The sequence below is a fragment of the Macrotis lagotis genome, chromosome 2 (assembly GCF_037893015.1).
Source record: "Macrotis lagotis isolate mMagLag1 chromosome 2, bilby.v1.9.chrom.fasta, whole genome shotgun sequence".
Classification (NCBI taxonomy): domain Eukaryota; kingdom Metazoa; phylum Chordata; class Mammalia; order Peramelemorphia; family Peramelidae; genus Macrotis; species Macrotis lagotis.
Genome location: NC_133659.1, coordinates 264,349,699 through 264,373,550, shown reverse-complemented (window position 1 = coordinate 264,373,550; position 23,852 = coordinate 264,349,699). Strand labels below are relative to the sequence as shown.

Below are 23,852 nucleotides of genomic sequence, written 5' to 3'. Positions count from 1 at the left end.
AAGCATAGTCTAACCAGATGAACAAATGGGAAGAGGAGGAGGCTGGCAAGGAAAGACCCTAATAAAGACTGATTGTTGCCTAGTCCTTAAGAGAACCCTGGGTTGAGAGCTTCAACAACTTGTTCAAGGCTATGTAGAGTACATTAGGTTAAAGGTGTACCTTGAACAAAGATCCTACAGATTTCTGAGCCTCACTGGATTCTTTTCCTTAAAGCTTTTAAAATACAAATAGATATGTTTTCCAATAATCTGGTTATATAATCATGCTTCTACATGATAATGACAATCTCCAGCAAAGTAATCTGTACATTTCAAGATGCCTAATATGTTACAGAAGTAGTAAAGAAATAACAAGCAAATAAAGTCGTCTAAGGCAGTTATCAAACCAAGTCACTTTTCATGCTGTGAAGAGACATAGAAGCACTCCAAAGATAGATGCTAATTTGAAGTGAAGACTATATGCTAACTGGAAGGTTATACAGAATATTTTGCTAGTGTATGAAACAAGGAAAAGAAATCAATGTGCTTAAAAAGATAATTTAACATCAGCTGACTTAAAAGGAAATAAATGCATGAACAAGAGATTTAGAAATATCAAAGTAATGAAGTCAACTCTCAAAATTTTGAATGGAATAAGTGATATGGTCACAGTCTCAAGATAGAAAGGTACCTCTTTTAAGACCATCTGGTCTAACACTGCACTACCAGTCAATGACAGCTAGCACCAAGCCCTACATTCCTGGCTAAGGTGCTCTCCACTCCCCATGCTTTGTTACCTCCTAACAGTTGGGGTAGCAGAAATACAAAAATGGAAGGAAATGAAGTATTTAAGGCAAAAGGTTATTAAAGATGTTTTTATAGAAAAGATTTATGAAGTAGGTTCTACTTAAAATTAGATGAAAAGGCACAAATATGTCCACTAACATCTCTTTTCTCCCACAGAACAAAACATGTCGTTCTTTTACGCACTCACATTCTAACTTACCTTCCAGGGGGCCCATAGTCACCTCTATCATAAGGGGGAGGTCGGCCATATGGGTCGGTGGGTGGTGGACCCCGGCTGTCTGATGTTGGCATGCCGCTGTTAGTTGGTGGGGGAAAGAAAGCTGGGTTCACGTGTGGAGCTGGTGGGGGGGCACCTGGAGGTGGTCCAGGAAGATGTGGAGGAGGAGCAAGTGTGAGGGGAGGCCCAAGTGGGCCAGGTGGGCGAGGTGGAAAAGGGCCTGGAGGCGGAGGTGGTCCCTGCTGTGGAGGTGGAGGACCAGGAGGGGGGCCATAGCCTGGCACTGGAGGTGGAGGACCAGGAGGAAGTGGACCCAATGGAGGCTGCCCAAAAGGCTGTCCTGGAAAAAGAACTGGTGGTGGAGGGCGATCACCTCGATTAGGAGGCCCAGCTAATGGAGGAGGAAGAACCTGACCAGGAGGTGGAGGACCTGGTGGGCCGGGAGGGCCTGGAGGACCTAGGGGTGGACGTGGTGGAGTTTGTCCAGCTACAGGATAAAGGAGAGAGAGAGAGAAAATTCAATAATAAGATACTTCCCATTACCATGCCAAGATTAACCCTCTTAATTTATAACCCACAACTTAAATCCTATATTAACTATGAAGGCAAAGCATATTTGCATAAACTTAATTTTTTTAAAACATTTAGTTCTCAAGAGATGTTATTCAAACATACGAAAACTTTAGTAAAAAGGATTACAATACTCAAGAGTGTTTTTTTAAATGTCTACCTTTCAGTGTATAAACACTTCTTACAGTGAAATCACCCACCTTAAATTCTATTCTGATGCCAAGCTAGAAAGTGAAACGAGGAAAAATGGTCTTGAAAGGATTTTTTTAAAGAGGTAAGAAAATAAGACGGATGTAAATATTCTATATATAAAGTCAAGCAAGTTTGGAGAAAAATAAAGACCTTTTAGGCCAAAAATGGGTATTTCCTCTATGCTGTGCCCCATATGCCATGGAATCCTAGTTTCCAGGAACAAAGGCCGAGTTCCTTTAACAAGATGCTTGATCAAATTTCCTGGATTCCAAAAATAGCATAACAAGGAGAGTAAGTCACATTAATAATGCATAACTTGAAAAAGAGAGAAAAGGAAAAGAGGTATTGGGAAGTCAAGTTTATCCATGGTAATTTGAGAAGATTTTTACCTGGGAAGGGTGGGGGTGGCCCTCCTGGTCCAGCTGGTCCAGGAAACCTGTCCCCACCTGGAACAGCCCCTGGAAAACGGCCCCGTCCTCTACCACCTTGTGGAAATGCTGCACGTGAACTGCCTCCTGGAGGGCCAGCTTTACCTTCCCCAGACATTTGTCCTGACTGTGTAGCTGCAAACATCCAAATACTCATAAATAGCATTTATTAAATCAATTCACTGAAACAAACCACTGTTATCAGGGGAAACAAACCACTGTTATCAGGGGTAAATTCTCCCCCTCCCCAACTTCATTCATAATATACTTAAACTTGTAGATGCCTTGGGCCTGTGCAAATTGCGTGGAAGTGTTGGTTTAGTAGGTGTTCATATCCATGTGATTTCTTAAAGTCTCAGAATCCAGGTTTTAAGGGACATCCAATGAGGAAATGCAAAACCTACTTTCAAAATACCAAGTATTCTGCGGCAGCCAAGAATTTCAGTTGTACATACCACTCAATTTTATAAAAGTTCTACAACATAAGAGTTTCTCAAAAGTGAAAGGCATTTAAATTTTTTCTATTTCTGTTGGCTCTTTATAAATATAGCTGTCATGTCGCCCCAATTAGATCAGGTACATTGAGGGTATAGAATATGCCAAATCATTTTACTATGTGTAACAGCTGTATTGAAAGATCAATAAATGACTAAAAAATTTAACTTAAATGATTAAAGTATTAAACTGACTATACTGTTGTTAATGCTTCAAATACTTGATTGTTTCAAAGTTAACTCCTTCTAAAGATAAAGCACACAAAAACACTCTTTTCTACCATTTTAAAAAACAGTGGGCATGACAGAATTTCTAACTGCACAATGTCTATCTAAAGGTGCAGTTAACATCACTTCCTCTGATAAGGGGTAATAATAACAAGACTTCAAGAAGAAAAGATCATGGTAATTATCGGCACTAAGAAAGAATTAAGGGATCATTAACTGGCTAAAATCATCCTGAAGAATAAAGAAAAGATCATGGTAATAATTATCAGCACTAAGAAAGAATTAGGGGGGTCATTAATTGGCTAAAATCATCCTGAAGAAGAAAAGATCATGGTAATAATTATTAGCACTAAGAAAGAATTAGGGTGTCATTAATTGGCTAAAATCAACCTGAAGAATAAAGAAAAGATCATGGTAATAATTATCAGCACTATGAAAGAATTAGGGGATCATTAATTGGCTAAAATCATCCTGAAGAATATATAAACTTTGCTTTCAGATTTCCCACTAATAATCACACAATCTTAAGGGTTTACAAAATATACATTTTCTTAAAAAAGGATTGGGGGAGAAAGAATTAGGGGGGGGACAGTTGTGCTTACTTTTCCTGGATTGCATTTCAAATTGACTCAGGAACTGCTTATTACAAGGAGTCACAACAGGATTCTGACCATGTAGTTCTCTTTTAGGCAACAGATCCATTAATTTTTTTGAGGATGCTTCAGATCCAACACCAACAAGGGCAAACCTAAAAAAAAAAATAAAAATAAAAATAACAGGAGCAGGAAGGAGAGAGAGAAAACAGAGAATGGGATCAGAAAATAGCTTTGAATTCATTAGAAGAATTCTTTTGAATGTTTTAATTACTTAATGATCACTTGTAGATATTTCTTAGACAGTTTCATGGAGTTACAGCTACATGGGATTTTAATATGTATTTGGTCCAACATGCTCCATTTACAAGATGAGAAAACTAAAGTCCAAAAAAAAAGGTGAAGCAGGCTCCCCAAAGTAGGGATCCCAACCCAGGTCCTCTGACTCTGGTCCTGCTTCCCAGCACACTGTAATGGAAAGAATACTGGGTTCTAAAACCTCTGATCATCACTAGCAGCATTATTCTTTACCTATATAATATATAATAATTCCCTTGGTTAAGTTCCTTACCTTCCACTGTATAAATGAAGATGATGGCCCAGGTGATCCCTTCTGGCTCTAGATCTATGATTCTTTACAAAGGGTTAATATCTAATATATTTCTAAAAATAGGCTTATGGCTATTATAGCATGCTTATGGGCTCCAAACGCAAACAATGAAGCAGGAAAGAGAGCTATCAAGATCAATGGCTATTTCTTTGCTCTTTTTTAGGGATCAATCTACCACAGAGTAAAGAATATCAATAAGATTCTTTATTAATTTCTAGATTTCCCAGAAATTATTTGAATAAGTAACATCTCTTCAAGTGTATTTTAACCATTCATTCACAAGTCAGACAAATCAATCTTCTTTAGTGAAGAATGGAAATGCGTGGACATTACCTGTAATTGCCAGGTATCAATTTTTCTAAGTATTTGCTTTTGTTTTTTTTTTTATGAAGGATACATGCTTTATGTTTAAGATTGAATGACCTTTGATATTTCTACTCTTACTCTTTTTAGGTTTTGAGTTCCAAATTCTATCCCTTCCACTACCTCCTTTAGATGGTAAGCAACCAGATAAAGGTTATATGTGTGCAATTATGTAAAACATTTCCATATTAATCATTTTGTACCAAAAGGGAAAAAAAATAAAAAAATCACATGCTTCAGGCTGTAGGCAGTCAATATCAGTTCTTTTCCTGGAAGCAGATAGTATATCTCATTTTGGGGGATTGTTCTAAAGCATTACTTGAATAGTCTTTTAGCTACATTTGCCCAGAAGACACAAGGACTAAAAGATGCTAGCAAGATTCTATTTTTCAGATAAAACAGAGGAATTTAAGCATTTAAGAATTTGTTATTCTAGAGACTCTTTATTTAAAAAAAAAATAGTATTTACTTCCAGACTATTCCTCCTACTTCAGTAGGAAGTTAAATGGTTCTAAAGGATAATACTTTTTAACTTACTGGAAATTCTTCTCTAACATAACCTTCAAGAACCCAAGCTTACCTCCCTACCACAATAACACATTTGAATAAAACTTTAGTTGAGGTTTGCTCACACAACAGAACAGTAGCCCATTTATATAGTTTTCTAAGTTCTATACATTCTATCAGATGGCATCACCATTTAAATAGATAATCAATCAAAAGTAGCTGTCTGAAATTCAAATCCACGTTTTCCACCTCCAAATCAAATGCTCTTTTTATTAGAGTTCTCTAGCTACATTCATTGTAAATGGCTGTTGCCAAAAATCTGTTGCCAAGAACATAGACATAAGATTACTCACTTTCTAATGGCAAAAAAGAAATTCTAGTACTTTGTGATAAGGATCAGAAGACCTCAATGAGCCACCTCCCCTGCTCTTCATGTTATTAGAAAGTTGCTTATAGAAGCAATATATCAAGAGAAGGAACTTAAACCCAGGTCTTCCCAGTTGCAAAGTCAGCTCTCTTCCACTACCATCAAGCTATATTCTCATTTTGCAAAAAAAAAGATGCCTATAAAGTAAAAGTTTATATATTAATCCTGATTTCTCTTGATTTCTGAAGATACATCATACATGTTCCCTTATAGAAATGAGATCTTAAAAATAAAATTTTATTACTTATATTATTTTTATATGAAATATCAAAAAGCACATCGAAAGAGAAAATTAGGCACTAATACAAATGCTCTTGATTTTGTATTTGTGTTCCTAAAACCTACTACAGTGACTGGTTACATGGTAGATGTTTCATAAAGGTTCATGGAGTTTTTTTTTTGATGAATTGGAAAGGGGAAGGGTATCATAGAGGCATGATGTCAGAAGGCAGGTGACAATGAGAGTCTATAACCAAATAGAAGAGAGAAGATAGATGTGACACAGATTTTAAGTAGTTTTGATTCACTGTATAAGAAAGGTGAAGAGGAAAAATCAAAGGTGTCAAAAGTGTCAAGAAATATGGAGAGGGAGAAGACAGACACACAAGGACAGAATGTTAAGAAGAGGAAACAAATGTCTGAATAAAGGAGGAGGAACAGGAGAATATTATCTCAATAGTCAGAAGGAAAGAACATCTAGCAAGACATGGTCAACAGTGTCAAAAGGTACAAGACAGGTCAGGGAGGATAAGGACTAAAAAAGACCATAGGACATGACAATGAAGTCATTGTTAACTACTTTTATTAAAGTAGACTAGAAGAGAAGTCAAAGTACAAGGGTTTAAGAGTAGGGAGTGATAAAGCAGAGAACTGTAAAAGTTAAGGAGAGATAGGAATGTAGCTGTCTGGGCTAGAAAAATAAAAGGAAGTCTTCTCTTATGGACCAAAGTTCTAGTTTGTATTCTTGTTACACACACACCACACACATACATACGCAATCTTCCCACTCCTATACTACAACATAAGCTTCACGAACAGTCTTGGGTTTTATACAACCTAATACTCAATAAATATTTGGAAGGAATTTAATTGACAGCCATTCTTTTCCTCAAAGTCTTGCAGATGCTCCCCAGTGAAGGAGATTTTGTACCAATCTTTAGCATTTTGGGTAAGATTGAATCAGAAAATGAACATACACAAACTTTAAAAATTGATCTTGATAAAAAGTGTACTTGAAGAGCAAAATGAATATGCTAACCAAATAAGTTTTTGAATAAGCTGGTTTTAAATCATCTCTCCTTTCCCACAGTTCATTATAAAGAGCAGATTATAAAGTATTAGAAATGCAAGAAATGAGATTTTATATATATATATATAAAACAAACACACACACACACACACACACACACACACACATATATAGTGTATGTGTATAGGTGTGTGTCTATGTGCACAAGGAATAACTGTAGGAAGAATGTAACTTTCTCTACATAAGTAAAGGAGATGAGAAGGCAGCTGATTAAAGATTTTATGAGTGGGGATGACATAAAAGCTATCGGTAAAAGTTCCAAGGAAAGCTTATACTCAGGAAGAGGAATATAGTTAAGTCTGAGAGAAGACCATGAACATATAATGAGCAACAGTTTCCTCTTTTGCAAAATCAGGAAGTTAGATTAGAAAGATAGTCCTTCAACTGTCTACTCTAGATTAAGATCTGATGCTAAGAAGGTAGCACCTGATGTGGCTTACAGGAAGCTATTTTGACATGACAAATCACATTAGAAAATTTTACAAAATTTCAAGAGCTGGAAGCAAACTCAGAGGTAATTTAGTCTAATCAATCTCTCTTAGGAATTCTTTCTTCAAAATGCCCCAATAAGTAGTCATCTTTGCTTGGAATGTTCTAATGAATGGGCATCTGCAAATTCTCTGGAGGTCGCCCATTTTACTTTTGGCCAAATTAACTGCTAACAAATTATTCCACATCATGAAACAGGTCTAAGTCTGTCTCTAGGCAACTTTCATCCAATGAGGCTTACTTCTATCCTCAAGAGTCAAATAGAGCAAGCCCCAGATATATATGAAGGTTATAATATAAGCAGTAGTGTGTTGTTAAGTAGCTGAAACTAGAGTCAACTGTTAAACTTCCAGTGTCAGTATTAGCATCTTTGAAATTGGCCAGTGCTTCAAGTCAAAGTCTTGACTTTTTTTGTTATCATTATCTAAATATAAATGATTGAAATCCCATACAACTCTTAAGTTCAAGTCATCCGTTAGAATCCAACAAATAAAAGGGGAAAAAAAATTAATTAAGAACACCTTGTTTGGAAAAGCCTATGTAGTTTTTTCAGGGAATAAATTAAAAAAAATAAATTAAGCTTCTTGAGAGTAGGGGCTGTTATATTTTTTTGGCTAAAGTCAAATATAAATATTACAACTCTTCACCGAATGCCAGGTACATAATGTTTAATACATGCTAAGCAAATGGCTAATTAACACTTTTATAGTGGAAGGGGCATTTTGGAAAAAATATTCTACATCAAAAATTAATTAATAAATGAATAAAATGGGGAGAAGGGGACTGATACCTGAGGGGGGAAGATACCAGCTCATTGAAAGCCCACAAATACTATGATGAAAGGATTACATAAGCATATGACAGACACAATATTTGAAATTTTTTTCATATGACTCACATTGAATACACCAATATAAAAATGAAAATGCATGAGTTTCCACAAAAATGGTATAGTTTTATAATTTCCTAGAAAAACTTAACCCATATAACTCAAATATCACAAGATAGACTAGAAAAAAAAATGTCAACAAGGTGTTTTTCCTTCCTTCAAGGACAGTAGAACTTGTTAACATTACAGTCCTTGAGATTGCTTAGATCAGGGTGTGGAGAACCTTTTTTTTCTGTCAAGAGACATTTGAATATTTATAACACCATTCCACTGTTTTATCTGGTCTAACATTTAATTAATCTACCCTTAAAAAACCTCCAAGGGGCAGCTAGGTAGCACAGTGGATAGAGCACCGACCCTGGAGTGAGGAGTACCTGAGTTCAAATCCAGCCTCAGTCACTTAATAATGACCTAGCTGTGTGGCCTTGGGCAAGTCACTTAACCCACTGCCTTGCAAAAAACTAAAAAAAAAACCTCCAAGATTTAATGAATTTTGAATCTCCACCATAAGTTGCCTTGGTCAATCCAATGCAATCTGGGGGCCACAAGTTCCCCATCCCAGCTTTAAAAATGCCACTCAAAAGCATAAAAGCTCCCAAAGTAGCCATTTCAGATCCTTGCCAGAGATGACAAATGTTAAAGTGTTGACAAGCCAAAATACAAATTACCTGAAGGGGAACAAATCAAAGGCAACCAAGAAATCTTGGACCTTATTGAAGTGGAGGAGTGTGGGGTGGCTAGGTGGCACAGTGAATAGAGCACTGGTCCTGGAGTCAGGAGTACCTGGGTTCAAATCCGACCTCAGACATTTAATAATTACCTAGCCATGTGACCTTGGGCAAGCCACTTAACCCCATTGCCTTGGAATAAAAAAAAAATCTAAAAATAAATAAAAGTGGAGGAGTGTGATCTACTGTCCTACCATGATGAATGCATTAGTAGAAGAGGATAAGGGTTTTTGTGGTGTCTTTTAAATGATTATCTGATAAAAGAAAAAAATAAGATGTTTTCTGATTTACAATCTTTCACTTCTTTACCGATATCAATAGTTCAATGAAATATCACTAATATTAAAGTAGGAAAAAGTTAAGACAAAAAACTTCTTACCCCTTGGATTGGCCATTAGCACGGTTTTCAAAAAACTTAATCTCCAAAATATCATTTACTCCCAAAGAATGAACTGCTTCAGTTAAATCTTCATCAGTTGTCCACTGAAAGACATTAAAATTCAATCTAAAACTATATCCTAATATTTACAGTTTATTGTAAAAAGTATTCTAAAACTTTATGTAAAAATAAAATCTAAACATTTACACGAACACTATTCTTTTACCACAAATTGTTTCTCTTCGTATATTCCCAAATTCGACAAAATTAGGGACCAGAGGAAAAAAATTAGAAATTATGGACATCATTTTGTAGAATAACAAGCTCTTGATTACAATGTTAAAGACTGACAAAAATGGTACTGTTAAGAATGTTGTTTGTTTAAAGAAATATATATATATATGTAAATAAAATTAAGTGTGTAGTACAAATCGTGAAGGATATGACTGCAAGTATTTTTAAATCTATAATGAAAATCCTTCTCCCTCATTGATTAAAATACAGATCAAACAAATTTCCCCATGCCCCAAAACTTCTGAATCCTATCCTAGAAATTCACCATCTGTATTCTAAGGACCATTCAGTTAAAAACAGAGATTCTGAACCAATAAGCAATCAAGTAATAGATTCTTTGTGCATAGCAACCTATGAAACAAAAAAAAATATAAAATGTCCCTTATTCCTGTGCAGTGAAAGTGGCAAAGAGGGAAGCAGAAGCAAAGAATTAGTTTTCAAACAGCCTACTGACATTAAGACTCTAAATAAGAAAAATGTCTGCAAAATTGGAAAAACTGAACATCAATTTTTACATTATTGCTAAAAATAGTCACGAAAGATAGAATGAAGACACTGCTCACAGCTTCTAGGCAAAGTGTATTTCATGAGATACTAGATCTTTTCATGCTGCTGTGCTAAGCAAAAAGTCCACTATGAAGTTATACTGACATTGGTTCATGATTTAGATATAAAAGGTGTTACCCTAAGAAAATTAGAGAAACATGGAATATAAGCATGATTAAATATAAAATGGATAATTTTAGCATTTTTAAAAGGATCTGCACAAACAAAACAAATGCAACCAAAATTGGAAAGAAAGCAGAAAAGAGGAGGTAGGAGACAGGAGAAGGAATTACAGCTAGTATCAGATAAAGACATGCTTTTTCAAATTTATAGAGAACTGAGTCAAGTTCATAATACAAGTCATTCTCCAAATATAAAAGGTCAAAGGATATGAACAGGTAATTTTCAGACAAAGAAAACAAAGCTGTACAGTCATGAAAAAATGACTTAAATCACTGTTGAGAAATGAAAATTAAAATAATTCTGAGGTACCACTTCACACCTATCAAAATGGCTAATATAAAGGTAAATGATGAATGTTGGAGGGGATGGGGGAAAATTAGGAAACTAATGCTCTGTTGGTAGAGTGATCAAATCATTCTAGAGAGCAATTTGGAACTATGCCCAAAGGGATATAAAACTGTGCATACCCTTTGATCCAACAACATACCACTACTAGGTCTGTATTCCACAGAGATTTAAAAAAAAAGGACCATATACATAAATATTTATAGTAACTTTTGTTTTGGTGGCTAAGAACTAAAAATTGAGGGGAGGAATATCAGTTGAGATTTGGCTGAACAAGGTGTGGTATATGATTGTGATGGAATACTATTGTGCTATAAGAAATAATGAGCTCTTAGAAAAGCCAGGAAAGACTTAGATGAACTGATGTAAAGTGAAGTGAGCAGAATCAGTAGAATATTGTACCCAGAAACAGCAATACTGTATGATGAATAACCATGAACGACTTAGCTGTTTTCAGCAACACAATAATCCAACACAATCCTAAAGGATTCATGATGAAAAATGCCATTTGCTTCCAGAGAAAGAACTGATGGCATCAGAATACAAATGAAGAATACTATTTTCCTGTTTCTTTCTTCCTTTCTTTTTGAGTTTTCTTTAACAAAATAACTCATAAGGAAATGGTTTTATATGAATAACCTTATCAGACTGTCTACCATCTGGGAGGAGGAAGAAAAAGGAGGGATAGAATTTACAACTTTAAAACTTTTTTTAAAAATGTGTTTAAAATTATTTTTATGTGTAACTGGGGGTAAAAAAATCATACTTTGATACAAATGCAAACAGTGAAAAGAAGGTAAAAATGGTGAAAGATAGAACCAAGGGACAACAAACAATAGCAAACTAATATGTGCTCTTTCAATAGTCAAGAGGTAATGAATGACATGGTGACAACACAAAAAATAAATGATTCTATCTTAACAGACAAGAAATAAATGATTAACAACCTGGAGGTCATTCCAAACTGACTATCTGGTATTTTGTTGTTCAGTTGTTTCAGTCATGTCAGACTCTTCATGCCAACATTTGATGTTTTCTTGAAAGAGACTCTAGAATGGTTTGTCATTTCCGTTTCTAGATCATTTTACAAAAGAGGAAACTGAGGCACACAACCATTAAGTGTCAAGTGGCCAGTCTTGAACTCAGGAAGATGAAGATTCCTGACTCCAGATCCAGGACTGTATCCACTATGCCACTTGTCTGATCTAGGCAGACTATTAAGATTAAAACTTAAAATAAAAATGAGAATGTGACAAGTAATAAAAAAAAATTCCAAACTAATATTTAATTAAGCTGCTGAGACTAAAAAATAAAGAAACAGATAATGACCCAGATTATCACTATTTCCTACCAAAGATAAATCAAAACCCCAACAATGAGACCCCAAATCCTACAAAGTAATTTGGTCCATTAATTGTTGATCTTAAATATATTCCCCCCCCTTTCTGAAAAGTAAAAAACTATGGGTAGAAAGCACTGCACCTATTGTCATATACCAGAACTATCCACTGGTTTCATTGAACTTTTTTTTATTTTAATCATTTATCTCTGTTACAAGACTCAAAAGATATGTAGTATATTCAAAATGAATAAAAAGACATCAATAAAAGTTTAGCATACACATGACCTCCTTGACAAGGAGAGAATGGCAGTCAAGGATAATATCAATTTAAAACAACCTCATCTTGTCAAATGTTTTGAAAGAAAATGATTCAAGAATATAAGCAGTAACACTTCATAAAACACTAAGAGGTGAAAGAAAAAGGATTTATAGAAAGTTTGATTTGAGACCCAAATAAGCCAAATCAATCATTCTAAAAGCAGTTAAAGATAAAACTGGAAGTGATGAAAAATGAAAAGTGATATACCACAATTTCTATAAAAAAATTTCTTATTATATGAATAACAATGGCAATACTATATTTGGATTGCATTATTATCCTTTGAGAAATGGAAATGAAACTCAAGAAAATTTTTAAAAAATGAGAAAAGAAACTGGACCAGATGAAGTATGCACAGAGAAAGTACAAAACCAAGTGACACAATTATGATCACACACAGGGATGATCTCAAAATACCTTCAATACTGGAAGGCTGAACAGCTGAGGGGGGAAAAAAACCCCAAGACATTACCACTATCATCAAGAAAAGGTAACCCTGAGGAACATCATTAACTCCTGACTTAAAAACGACCAATTCCCCTTGCCTTAAACATTTTTTTTTTGAGAATCCAAGCATATATCAAAAGGCAAGAGAAAGTAGGAAAGGGAACAGACAAGGCTTTTATAAAATATATTCCATAGTAGACCACATCTTTACATTCAAATGAGTGAAAGTGGAAAACTTAAGATTCCTCTTTTTTTGCTGACTTAAAAAAATGATGAGTTATCATCTAATTAGAAATATAAAGCACAGATATTTAGTAATGTCATGGAGCCCATCCACCAAAGAATCTATTTGGAAGAAGAATTCCCTTTGGATAGGGAGAATATTTGGATATTTTACAGATTACATATATCAGTACATTTCAAAGACTCCTAAATGAGATCCGTAGTCTTAACCATCCACACAAAATAAGAAAATTGGATAATGAATTTCAGACAAATCTAAGATGCCGATCACCCAAAGCACAACTGAGAGATTCAAAAGGAGTAAAGAGAGACACAAGAGCAAATAATCAGTGATAAATAAAATAGAAAAGTCATTAGAAAATAATAACTGGAAAAATGTAGGCCAGTCATATAATGAAAAGTACAGACTGAATATCTGAGAAAGGCAATTGTACCCATATAATATAAAGCACCAAGACAATAGTGTTCAGAGCACTGGACAGACTTCTATGGGGAATTTACAGGACATCGATGGGAGTTACTGAAAATGAGAAAGCAAGAATGGGCTGCAATTTGCACCAATGGAGAAAAAGTAATGATATCAATAGAGCTATTCACTGAAGGATACATGTTTTTTTTTTCCTTTCAAAAAGGAAAAAAAATTAGAGGTATAGCTTATTTGTGCCTACATGGAATTTCTAAAATAAAGGTTTAAAAGAAATGGGAGAGGGAGGAAAGAGAAAACTACCAGGAAATTCAGACCTATATTCTAATTCCAATGCTTCTATTAATTAACCTTGGACAAAACACCCCAACATGCCTGCACTTGTTTCATCATCAATTAAGTAAGATGATTAGACTAGATTATAATGAAAAGGGACTTATTTTCCCATTGACTTAAAAAGTTCCATGATTATACATTTTCAGACATGTCAAAATGAAATTTATAAAACTCATTAAAAGTCATACCAAACAACTTAGCTTATAAAGGCAAATGAATTATACTGTGAAACTCTTTTTTACCTTTAAGTAAAATAAATAAAAACTAAGAATATTTTAACAAGACTATGCAGTTTTATAGAAACACATCCCACTAAAAGATTTCTAATTAAAACTTCCTAAATAGACTGTCTTTAGTTAAGGTTCTTTTATAATACAGTTGCACTTAAGAAAATCAATTGTAACATATTTATTATTAATTGTATTAATATATGTTGATTATTACTTGAACACATTCCCTCTAAATGCTTTAGAATCCCCGAGAACATCCAAACTTAGCAGCAAAATTATGGTAGACTACAGTGTGCAATTACAATATTCCCATTCAAAAAATATTTTGAAATTAGAAGTAAAAAAAAAATCACTCTTTTCCTTCTAAATTCATGTTTAAAAATGACATGGATTTTTCAGAATAGTAAGTGTTTGAGGTAAATTAAGGAGATATGAAGGTAGTTATATGAAGGTAGTTAAAAAGTAAAAAAACTAAATTCTTTTAATTTAAGGGGGGAAAAAGCGCAATATTCAAAACTCCTTGACCTGCACTTAGCTAAAGTCTCCTCTGGCTCAGATTTAATTATCACAATTAGTGGACTCACATTTGTATTTTTAAACAATTAAGAAATTGCGAAAAAATTTGACAAAATTCAAAATCAAGGCACTTACCCATGTGAGATTTCCAATGTACAAGGCAATTCTCTTTCCAGTATATGTATAGACAACATTTGGTGCTGATCCTTTACCTACATCATCGCCAACAGATGGTGGGAGAGCATCCATGTAATCTCGATCCTCTGGGGCATCTCCATTATTTGCAGATGGAGAGATGACATCATCATACAAATCTATCTGATCATGCCCACCATATTCAGCTTCCTGAGATACAGAAACAATGTTCTAGATTACAAAATACTCAGCATACTACCAAAAAAGATTTAAATAAAAGGTCATTGAATTTTTTTTTAATCTCACAGAAGATAGTCAAGGATCCAAACTTCTCAATACCAATGTTACCTCAACTTTATGGAATAGATGCATTCATGAAAGATGCCTGTAAAACAAAGTTCTGTATACTGAAACTTATTTTCCCATTGACTTCTATTATAAAATTGGAGATAAGTTACAATGGAAGAATTTAACATGAAGACAATAAAATACAAAAAGAAAATTTTGATACAGTCATAGTCTAAAAAGTCGCAACATATGAATACAAAACAGCTAAGTTATCTTAACATTTGAAACAATACATTGAAAAGGAAAACCCCAAAATTACAACCTCATACAGTACTAAGACCAAGAAATCACAGCTTTTTTTACTCTCCCTAATAATCTAAATAATTTCTTTTAGCTACACAAATTCAGTCTCTTAGCTCTTTATGAAAGTTGTTGGCTTTTATAAATGAACATATCAATCTGGGTCAAAGGGAAGAAATATGGAAAAATAGGAAAGGAAATGATTTAAAATGTAAGTAGTAAATGAAAGAAATGAGAAAAATAAACAAAAGATGAAAATAGAAGTAAAATTCTGTTCCAACTGCCACAGATTAAACAAATGGTTATGTATCAATATAACATTATAATTACTATAAATTTCATTCCCCAGTCAATAGGGAATCATCTCTCTCTCTCTCTCTCTCTCTCTCTCTCTCTCTCTCTCTCTCTCTCTCTCTGAAGTGGCAAAAGAGGAGTTTTGAACATAAATTATAGTAGTGATATTAAGACCACTGTTTAAAGAGTACTTGTAGTTTTAGCTACCATAGAACAGAAAAAAGAAAAAGATTCAGAACTAGAAAAAAAACCATATAGTCTTGTTCCTTCACATTTTTTCAAGTGAATGAAGACAGAAAAAAATTTTTTTTAGTACTGAAAAATCATGGGGGAAGGGAGAGCATGTTCATGAAGGGGGAAAATAAAAGGGGAAAAATGCCACCTATAATTCTGCATTTGAAAGGGACTTGCATTAGGGGCTCTCTAGCACTCACTATAAGAAGCCTACCTCACTGAAAAACAAAGTACCATAAAAAACACACATTTTTCCTCATCCTTTTCCTCCTCTAAGATGCTAGAGACTATGTGTTTTTGGTTTTGTGGCAGTCAGATGCAACTGATATGAGAAGAAATTAGAAGAGATTCAAGACAAATGCTGAACAAGAGGACTGTAAAAAATCTGAAGACACAGCTAACATTCTCACTACTCTCCTATACTGAAAATTACTCTTGAGTAAAGTACATAAAGATATAGTAACAATTTCTAGACTATGCAGCTACATGAAAAACGCCCAGAGAAAAACTTTAGGTTCAACAGATCAACAAAACATTGCTAATATGGGTCCCCCAAAACATGGAAATGTTATTCGGAAATGTCATTGTATGGTCATCATAAAAGAACTTTCTCTAATAGAAACTATGGGAAAAAAAAAAATATATATATATATATGCACAACAAAATTTCAAGTTAGTCTTTATATAAATGTACTGAATCAGTTAACTTATATAAATGGGAATTTTACAAAAAGTTTATTTATGGGGCATACCTATAAATCCCTAATATGGATCTTCTGAGCTCAATGGCATCCAGAGAATAATGGCAGGAACTAAGACCACAAATCATGGATTGATGCCATAATTTTATTTGTACAGTAATATAACAAAAAGCAGACAACCCCCTTAAAAATCTAGACTTCTGCTATGCTGATATATGTAAATAAACAGAACAACATGCTCATATTTTTTAATCTATAGTAATAACAAAATTTGTGGGAATTTTGAAGTTTCAGCATGAGCTGAAGCTTCCTGTTTTGAAGTTGCAGCACAAGGGTTCCACACATGGAACAGGAAAGGGGGTCACAAGTTCGAACCTTCATTTTCAGATCATAAGGGGTTGAGGGCAACTTTAAACTCTCTTGCAATCCGGCTCTTAACAGCAAGTAGAATTATTATTATTCAAAAGAAGTTGTGTCCCCATCCTCCTCTGCAGAAAGTATAACCACAACATAGGGTCTAAGGGAGAGTAAAAAAGAATGCAAAGGTTAATAGCAGGGGTAAAAATAAAGGTATTTATGTTAACACTTTCACTTACAAAAAATAGATTAACATGCCAAGCCACTTCTTTTGCATAAATAATCATTGTCTATGAAAATAGTAACAATGAGTTAACAGCAATTTGTAAACAAAACCACATTCTACACTAACCTGGTATTTTACAAGCCACTTACTATTTTTGTCCATCCTTGAATTCTATGATGACACCAACCCATCCTTCCATATTGATATGGTTCTACCAATACTAGGATCAGCCATTTTGTCTGGTAGTTGTACTGCTTCCAATTGGTTGAAGCATGATGCTAATGAGACCATGGTCCTGGGTTTGACCTCCATGTAGCTAGAGCTTCATTTTGTTCCAAAGTCATAGATTGTACTCCTAGCCATGGCAAGCCATTTCACAAATGTATGCCACTTGGATTCAGTGAGAAAATATGGATGAATATGAACAAATTTATCACCATTACAGGAAAAAAAACTCAAAGCATATGACCTACTATAGTGTCACTCTTAAGGCCAGCCCATACCACCTGCCCAAAGATCTGAGGTATCCCACCTTTCAATTACCATCTTGAATGTTGTTTCAGAAGTTTACATTTACACTCAAAAAAAAAAATTGTAAACTTTATTCATGGACACAGAATGAGCCCTAAAACTTTATAAACATTTTTTCAAATAACAAGTGGCAAGTTCTACTACTCAAAAGGTCTTATTCCTAATTATCTTCAAGAATATTTTGTGACGTTCAAAAATGAGCAAATATCACCATTTCTGTTCTGTTCATTTAGACAATGAAATGCTATCCCATCTTAAATGCCTTTTTGTATAAATGGAAACTGATATCAAAGTAAACTAAATTTAAGCTATTATTTCATTGCTAGCAAGAATCAAGTCCATTTTTCTAACTTTTTCATTCTTGATCTAACGTGCAGATCTTAGAAAATGTAATAAACTGGTGCAAATCACTGACGAGACACTTGCATACACTACAAGATCTAAGAAAATTTGTTCTTGAATTGGTTATACCTAAGGCACAGTTCAGGAAAAGCCTTTAGAAAATAAAACGCAAAATATCACAGACAAGTTTCTATGAGCTATTGTTTTTGTGGACACTTCATCCATGACAGACAGAAAAATCATTTTACTTATAATCACATACATACAAAGCCAAGGTAGAGTTCTCAAGGGCTCTCTGTAATAGTCAACACTATTCATGGTGGTTTTGACACTGGTTAATGTTCACCCTTCTATTATTCTCTGAGCATTCATTCAGTCACTCATAAAGGCAAAATAGGATCAACTGTCCCAAGGATATACAAACAGTTTGATACAATTGACCTTCAGCTAAAAAAAAATTTTAAGTTAATAAGGAAAAGAAAAATCAAGGAATTCTAAATTAAAAGAATTTAATGTAGTCACTTGATTAAGAGAATAATTTTTTTAAAAGAAAATCTTTCACTTGTATGATACTTTATATAATTAAAATCAAGTTCTACATAGTTCTCATCTAATCACAATAATCCTCTGAGTTTGGTTAGACATGGGAAAACCAGGTTCAGAGAGATTCAGTAACTTGTCCAAAGGCATACAGCTTCTAATAAAGGATAAAGCCAGACAACTAGAACCTGAGTCTTCTTTACAGTACAGTGCTCTTCCCCTACACTATGGTATACCTGTCCTTTATCCCATGAAACACATGTGATAGTATGATAACTTAAAAATATCCAGTAAAAGAAATCATTTGTATTTAGCTTTGAAACACTTTATGACTTTTACATTCCCAACTATATACTGACTAAAGTTCACTTTCATTTCTTGTAAAAATACCAACTCAATGGCAAAAAGTAAAAACTTGCCACAAAAATCTAGACAAATCAATGATATTATGAGATATACTTTGAAAGAAAATAAGAAGTAAACAACAAAATTTCAGTATACAATAACTCCCAAATAGTTTTCATTACATAGATCTTTGCCCAAGTAACACTGAGCAGAAATCCTTATTTTGTCATCTCGGAAAAATAAGCTAATCTATCTCATGCAAAAAAAAAAAAAGAACACAAGCGATTTAATTGTAGAACAATAATAGTTTAAATATATAATGGAAAATTTGCTTAACTTCCATTAAGTCAAATAAATAACATGATGCTGTTGGGAAAATGAAAGATACAAAGCAATCCCAGATTATGAAATAAAAGTGAGGAAGAGAATTTCTCTATTCATTAGTGAAATAGTGATTTTCTTTTTAAAGCTATAAGCTGGGTCCCTAAAAATCATAGAACTCATATAGTCCCATGTAAACAAAAAGAAGTTTCATTTCCACATCAGTCTATTGAAGTCAGGAAGTTCCAGATTGAAATCCTACTTCAAACACAGTATATATTCATTCTGTAAAATGAGGGAGATGGACTCTGGTCTCCATGGTCTTTTTCAACTCCAAGTCTATGATTCTGTGACTACATACTTCATAATATAACATTAAGTTGTCTATTTTTTGACATACCCAGCAGGGTTGATTTTTAGGTAGCTGAAGGAATCAAGATGTTAAATTATAAAATTTAAATTAACTATGAATAAAATTCCATAATGGACTGAAACCATTTTAGCAGCTAGGATTCTACTAAGGCTATTCTCTTCCCAAACAAACACAAAGCAAGTGTTCAGTGGAGGGGCTGGAGGAAGAGGAGGCAAGCAGCATTGCAAAAATAAAAACCCCAATGATTGTCTTCAAAAGAGTAACTATTCCAAATTTGATGGAATCAAGGGCCTCCAATTAAAGATACCAAGAATGCCCTCACACAAAACAGCAAAGTCCCTTGCCCTTTTTTTTCCGGTTTGCTAACTGTTTACTAACAATGGCTGTGTATCTAAAATCCTAAAGAAAAAGCTTTGACATTATTTTTGTGTGGTACTTAAAAGAGACCTTGTATTCTTACTAATATGCATGTAAAAAGAACTAGAAGATCCCCAAAAAATAAGCTTTGGAATTCTCACGACTTTTATATTCATCAGGTCAATGAAAGAATTCTCTTTATACCATTTCAAGAAATCATGTGATGACTTCTAACATATGTTTGATCATTTATTTTTTTAAATATATGTAAAAGTTCAATAGACACTTTAAAAATATAGGTTCATGAAAAGAATTACAGGAGAAAGGGGGGGAGAGGGGATTAAAAATAGGAAAGATCAGTCAGTGATATCCAGAATATAAAATCAAAGCTATCATTTAAACAATCCACAAATAGTAATTAGTACCATTCGATTTCATCAACCTGAATATTTAAAGATGACATTACTAAAGTCATTTGAAAAGAAAAATTCTGAATCCCCAAAACAGTTTACTGTAAAAGTAGTAGTCAATGAAACCCATAAAAATCTCTCACCAGGTTGCGGGAAGATAATAAATATAAGAACAGTACCAAGTGGCATTACAAACAAAGGAAACATCCCTCCACGATCAAGTGTGCAATAACCTTGAAATATTTGAGAAGTGAAGAAAATTGAAAAAACACTTGGCTACAAAATGATGACCCAAGTATGCCTCCTCTGTGGGGAGGGAGCTCAAAACCAAGGATAGAAACTCCTGTAAGGAAAAGTGAATAAGGATTATATTCTCACTAGCCTCCAGTCCTAAGGCATCCAAGTCTCAGAAAATACATGGCATTGCCCTCTTTTGGAAGGAACTGTTTACTAACAATGGTTGTGCATCTAAAATCCTAAAGGAAAAGATTTGACATTATTTTTGTGTGGCACTTTTTTAAAAGAGATCGTGTATTTAATATGCATGTAAAAAGAACTAGAAGATCCTAAAAAAATAAGCTTTGGAATTCTATTTTTTTATTTGGTACTCCAATGTTGTGAACCCACTAAGTTTAAAAACACTTGTGTGGCAAAACCTTGAGTACAATGAACTTTTTTTTTTAGGTTTTTCCAAGGCAAACGGGGTTAAGTGGCTTGCCCAAGGCCAGACAACTAGGTAATTATTAAGTGTCTGAGACTGGATTTGAACCCAGGTACTCCTGACTCCAAGGCCGGTGCTTTATCCACTACCCCAGCTAGCTGCCCCCTACAATGAACTTTCAATAGAAACACTACAAATATTAGTGGGGTCCATGACACAAAAAAAGGTTAAGAATCCAAGACCTACAGTATTGAAAAAAGTTTCCTATCCTAATTTTTAATTGTACTCAAATATTACATTTTTATTATTAGCTTAAAGACATTTAGTTGGCATAAACTTTGAGGACTTGCCATATTAACATTACATGCATTCTAAAAATCATTACATGTATTGTGTGCATACTTATTAGAGGACCCCAAAAAAAGCTTTGTTTTCCGTTTTTTGGTGGTATTAATTGCACTCGTATTAATAATTTAAAGACACAGTAACTAGTATAAACTTTTAAGCAAGATGGGCTTGAAATACAAACCACAAATATTTAAAATATTTTCCATCTTAAGATGTTCTATCCATTCATACAGCTTAATTTTTAAAACATTTTTGAAAACGTAACAATATTGACAACCATGGTGATTTTGTCTTCCCTAGAACACTCCTATAGGGTACACGAAAAGTTAAGGAAATTTTCAGGGGGAAAACAAATCTGGTTTGTGTCAAATACAATCTTCATTCAGATAAAATTTATCAAACAGGGATTTATTTGTATAAATTTCTAAAGTTCCCAGGGACAGGAAAAAATAAAACTCACGAAATTTCTGTGGTGTTTGGGATTAAAAACAACAAGTAACACCACCACCACCTACCTCCCCAATATGTGTTATCTCGAGCATAATATACATTTTCCACCTCCTGGCTTCTTCCAAATTTCCACTGAAACCCTACCTTCTACAAGAAGTCCTTTATAAAAGTACAAAAAAGAAGGAAAAAAACTCAATCCCACCCCCCCCTTCCACTCCCAAAGCAATCTTTCCCCATATGTACTAGTGAAAAAAAAAAATCACATCTATCTCTAGCTTCAAGATTTTAATGAAATCCCACCTTCAGAAAGAAGCCTTTCTTTAAAAAAATAAAATAAAAACCTCACCACCGGCCCCCCCAATACCTCTTAATCTACCGTCTCCTGGCTTCTTCCAAGTTCCCATAAAAATCTCATCTCTACCAAAATAAAAAGAAACCCTTTTTAAAAACAAACAAAAAATTTTCACCCAATATGTGTAGGTGAGCAAAACACAGTGCCAAAGCGGCCCTTCCAGGTACAGGAGGCCCCGTCCTCTCTGGGTGCTTCCCGCCTACACCCCCCCGCTTTTATCTTGGGGCACAGGCTGCCCGGCAGGCTCTCTGCCGTTTAGCCCGTAACTCCTGGGGGTGGGGGGCGCAGGGGCTGGGTTTCTGGCCCCTTTGGGGGGGATTCCCTTCAATAAGCTGCTAAAGGAAGCGGGCACCGGAGGCCGCAGCCCGACCCCGCCTCCTCCTGGGAGCCCTGGGCCTAGGCGGGCAAAAAAGCCCGTGCAAAGCCCCGGGCGGCCCTCCCTCGGGGGGCTCCAACAGCAAGGGCAGACGTTTTGGAAGCGAATGCCCATCCTTCAGAACCAGAACCCGGCTCCTTCCGGGCCGGGGGCATTGGGGGCCTCCTCGAGGCCGGGAAGCTCTTGCCCGCTCCCCTCCCCCCCTCCCGGCGCTGAGCCTACAAAGCCCGGGATCCCGAGCAGCGCCGGGGAAATGCGTGAAAATAAAACACAATGAAATGACTTTTTCGGCACATTCCGGGCTCCCCGCACGGGGGGCACCGCAAGCTGGAGGAGACGGGGTGCGGAGCGGGGAGGTGGGCGTGGGGGTGCGACTACAAAGCCCGGCAGGGCCGGGCGGCGCCAATGGACGCGGCGCCCGGAGACGATCCGAGCCCGGGCTGCCGGCGGGGGGCGCGGAAGAAGGCATCCCCGCGCCGGCCAGGCCCCGGAGCGGCGGCGGCGGGCCTGGGGAGGCCCAAGGAGCAGGCGGGCTCCGGGGGGAGCGAGGCGCGAGCCGGGCACAAAGGGCCGCGAAACGGAGGCTTCCATGAGGCGAGGGCGGAGGAGAGGGCGGGCCCGGCCGGCCGGCCCCTGCCCCCGCCCCCGGCGCACACGAGGCCCGCCGCCGCCGCCGCCGCCGCCGCTCGGGGCCTACGCAGAGGCGGGAAGCCCCGGGACCGGGCGGCGCCCACAATGGGAAGGCGGGGAAGGAGCCGGAGCCGGAGCCGAGCAAGCCACAGGGCGACGCGGGGAGAAGTGAAGGGAAAGTGGGGGGGGCAGAGCGGGAGCGGGCGGCCCGAGAAGCTGGCCAGGGTGCAGCCCCGGCCCGGCCCGGCCCGCCGGCCTGCGCGCAGCCCGCCTCGGCCGCGCGGGCCTCCGCGGGAGGGGGTGGGCCGCACCTACCTGGTTGAACTCTTCGCCCACATCCGCGTAAATGTCTATGTGATCCACCCCGTCCGCCATTTTCCTCGGGCTGCCGCTGCCGCCGCCGCCGCGGCCTCCTCCAGCAGCTCGGTCCGCAGCAGCAGCAGCAGCAGCAGCAGCAGCGGCCCCAGCAGCGGATCTAGCGGAGGGGGAGGGGGCCCGTTGCGTCACTTCCGAGGCGGGAGGGGCGGCCGTGGGCGGCGGGAGCTGCGGCTGCGGAGGCGCGCCGTGCGCGGGCCTCGGGCCGCGGCCGCCCCCGGCCTAAGCTGGGGGAGACGTGTCCGTGGTAACCCCCCCCCGGGCGCGAGCCGCCGGCCGCCCTGCACGCGGCTCAGCCCGCGCCTCCTAATTGTCCGCAATTAGAACACCCATGTGGACGTAAATATTGGGGGAATCTCGCCGCGGCCCCCGCCACGCACAGCTGGGCTGTTGTGACATTTCCTCGGGGGGGGGGGGCGGGGAGAAAAGAGGAAAAAAGTGTCGGTGGAAACGTAAAAGTGTTAAAAAAAAG

At 36.8% G+C, this 23,852-nt stretch overlaps 1 protein-coding gene across 6 annotated transcripts in view; it reads right to left on the bottom strand.

Moving 5' to 3' along the window:
• Window positions 1-23,459, bottom strand: part of CPSF6 (cleavage and polyadenylation specific factor 6) — a 44,382-nt gene extending 20,923 nt beyond the window's left edge. Inside the window, exons 1-7 of one of the 6 annotated variants that reach the window (XM_074226108.1) lie at window positions 23,321-23,459; window positions 14,570-14,779; window positions 9,210-9,313; window positions 3,518-3,663; window positions 2,155-2,328; window positions 1,916-2,026; window positions 986-1,490 (exon numbers count right to left, since the gene is read on the bottom strand). In XM_074226108.1, coding sequence (XP_074082209.1) covers window positions 986-1,490; window positions 1,916-2,026; window positions 2,155-2,328; window positions 3,518-3,663; window positions 9,210-9,313; window positions 14,570-14,779; window positions 23,321-23,380 — 1,310 coding nt within the window. In that variant the 5' untranslated portion in view covers window positions 23,381-23,459. Of the gene's footprint in view, window positions 1-985; window positions 1,491-1,915; window positions 2,027-2,154; window positions 2,329-3,517; window positions 3,664-9,209; window positions 9,314-14,569; window positions 14,780-21,712; window positions 21,851-23,320 lie in introns of those variants that run through there. The other 5 variants (XM_074226107.1, XM_074226109.1, XM_074226110.1 and 2 more) reach the window with 5 other exon arrangements.
• Between the last annotated feature and the right edge of the window lie 393 nt (window positions 23,460-23,852).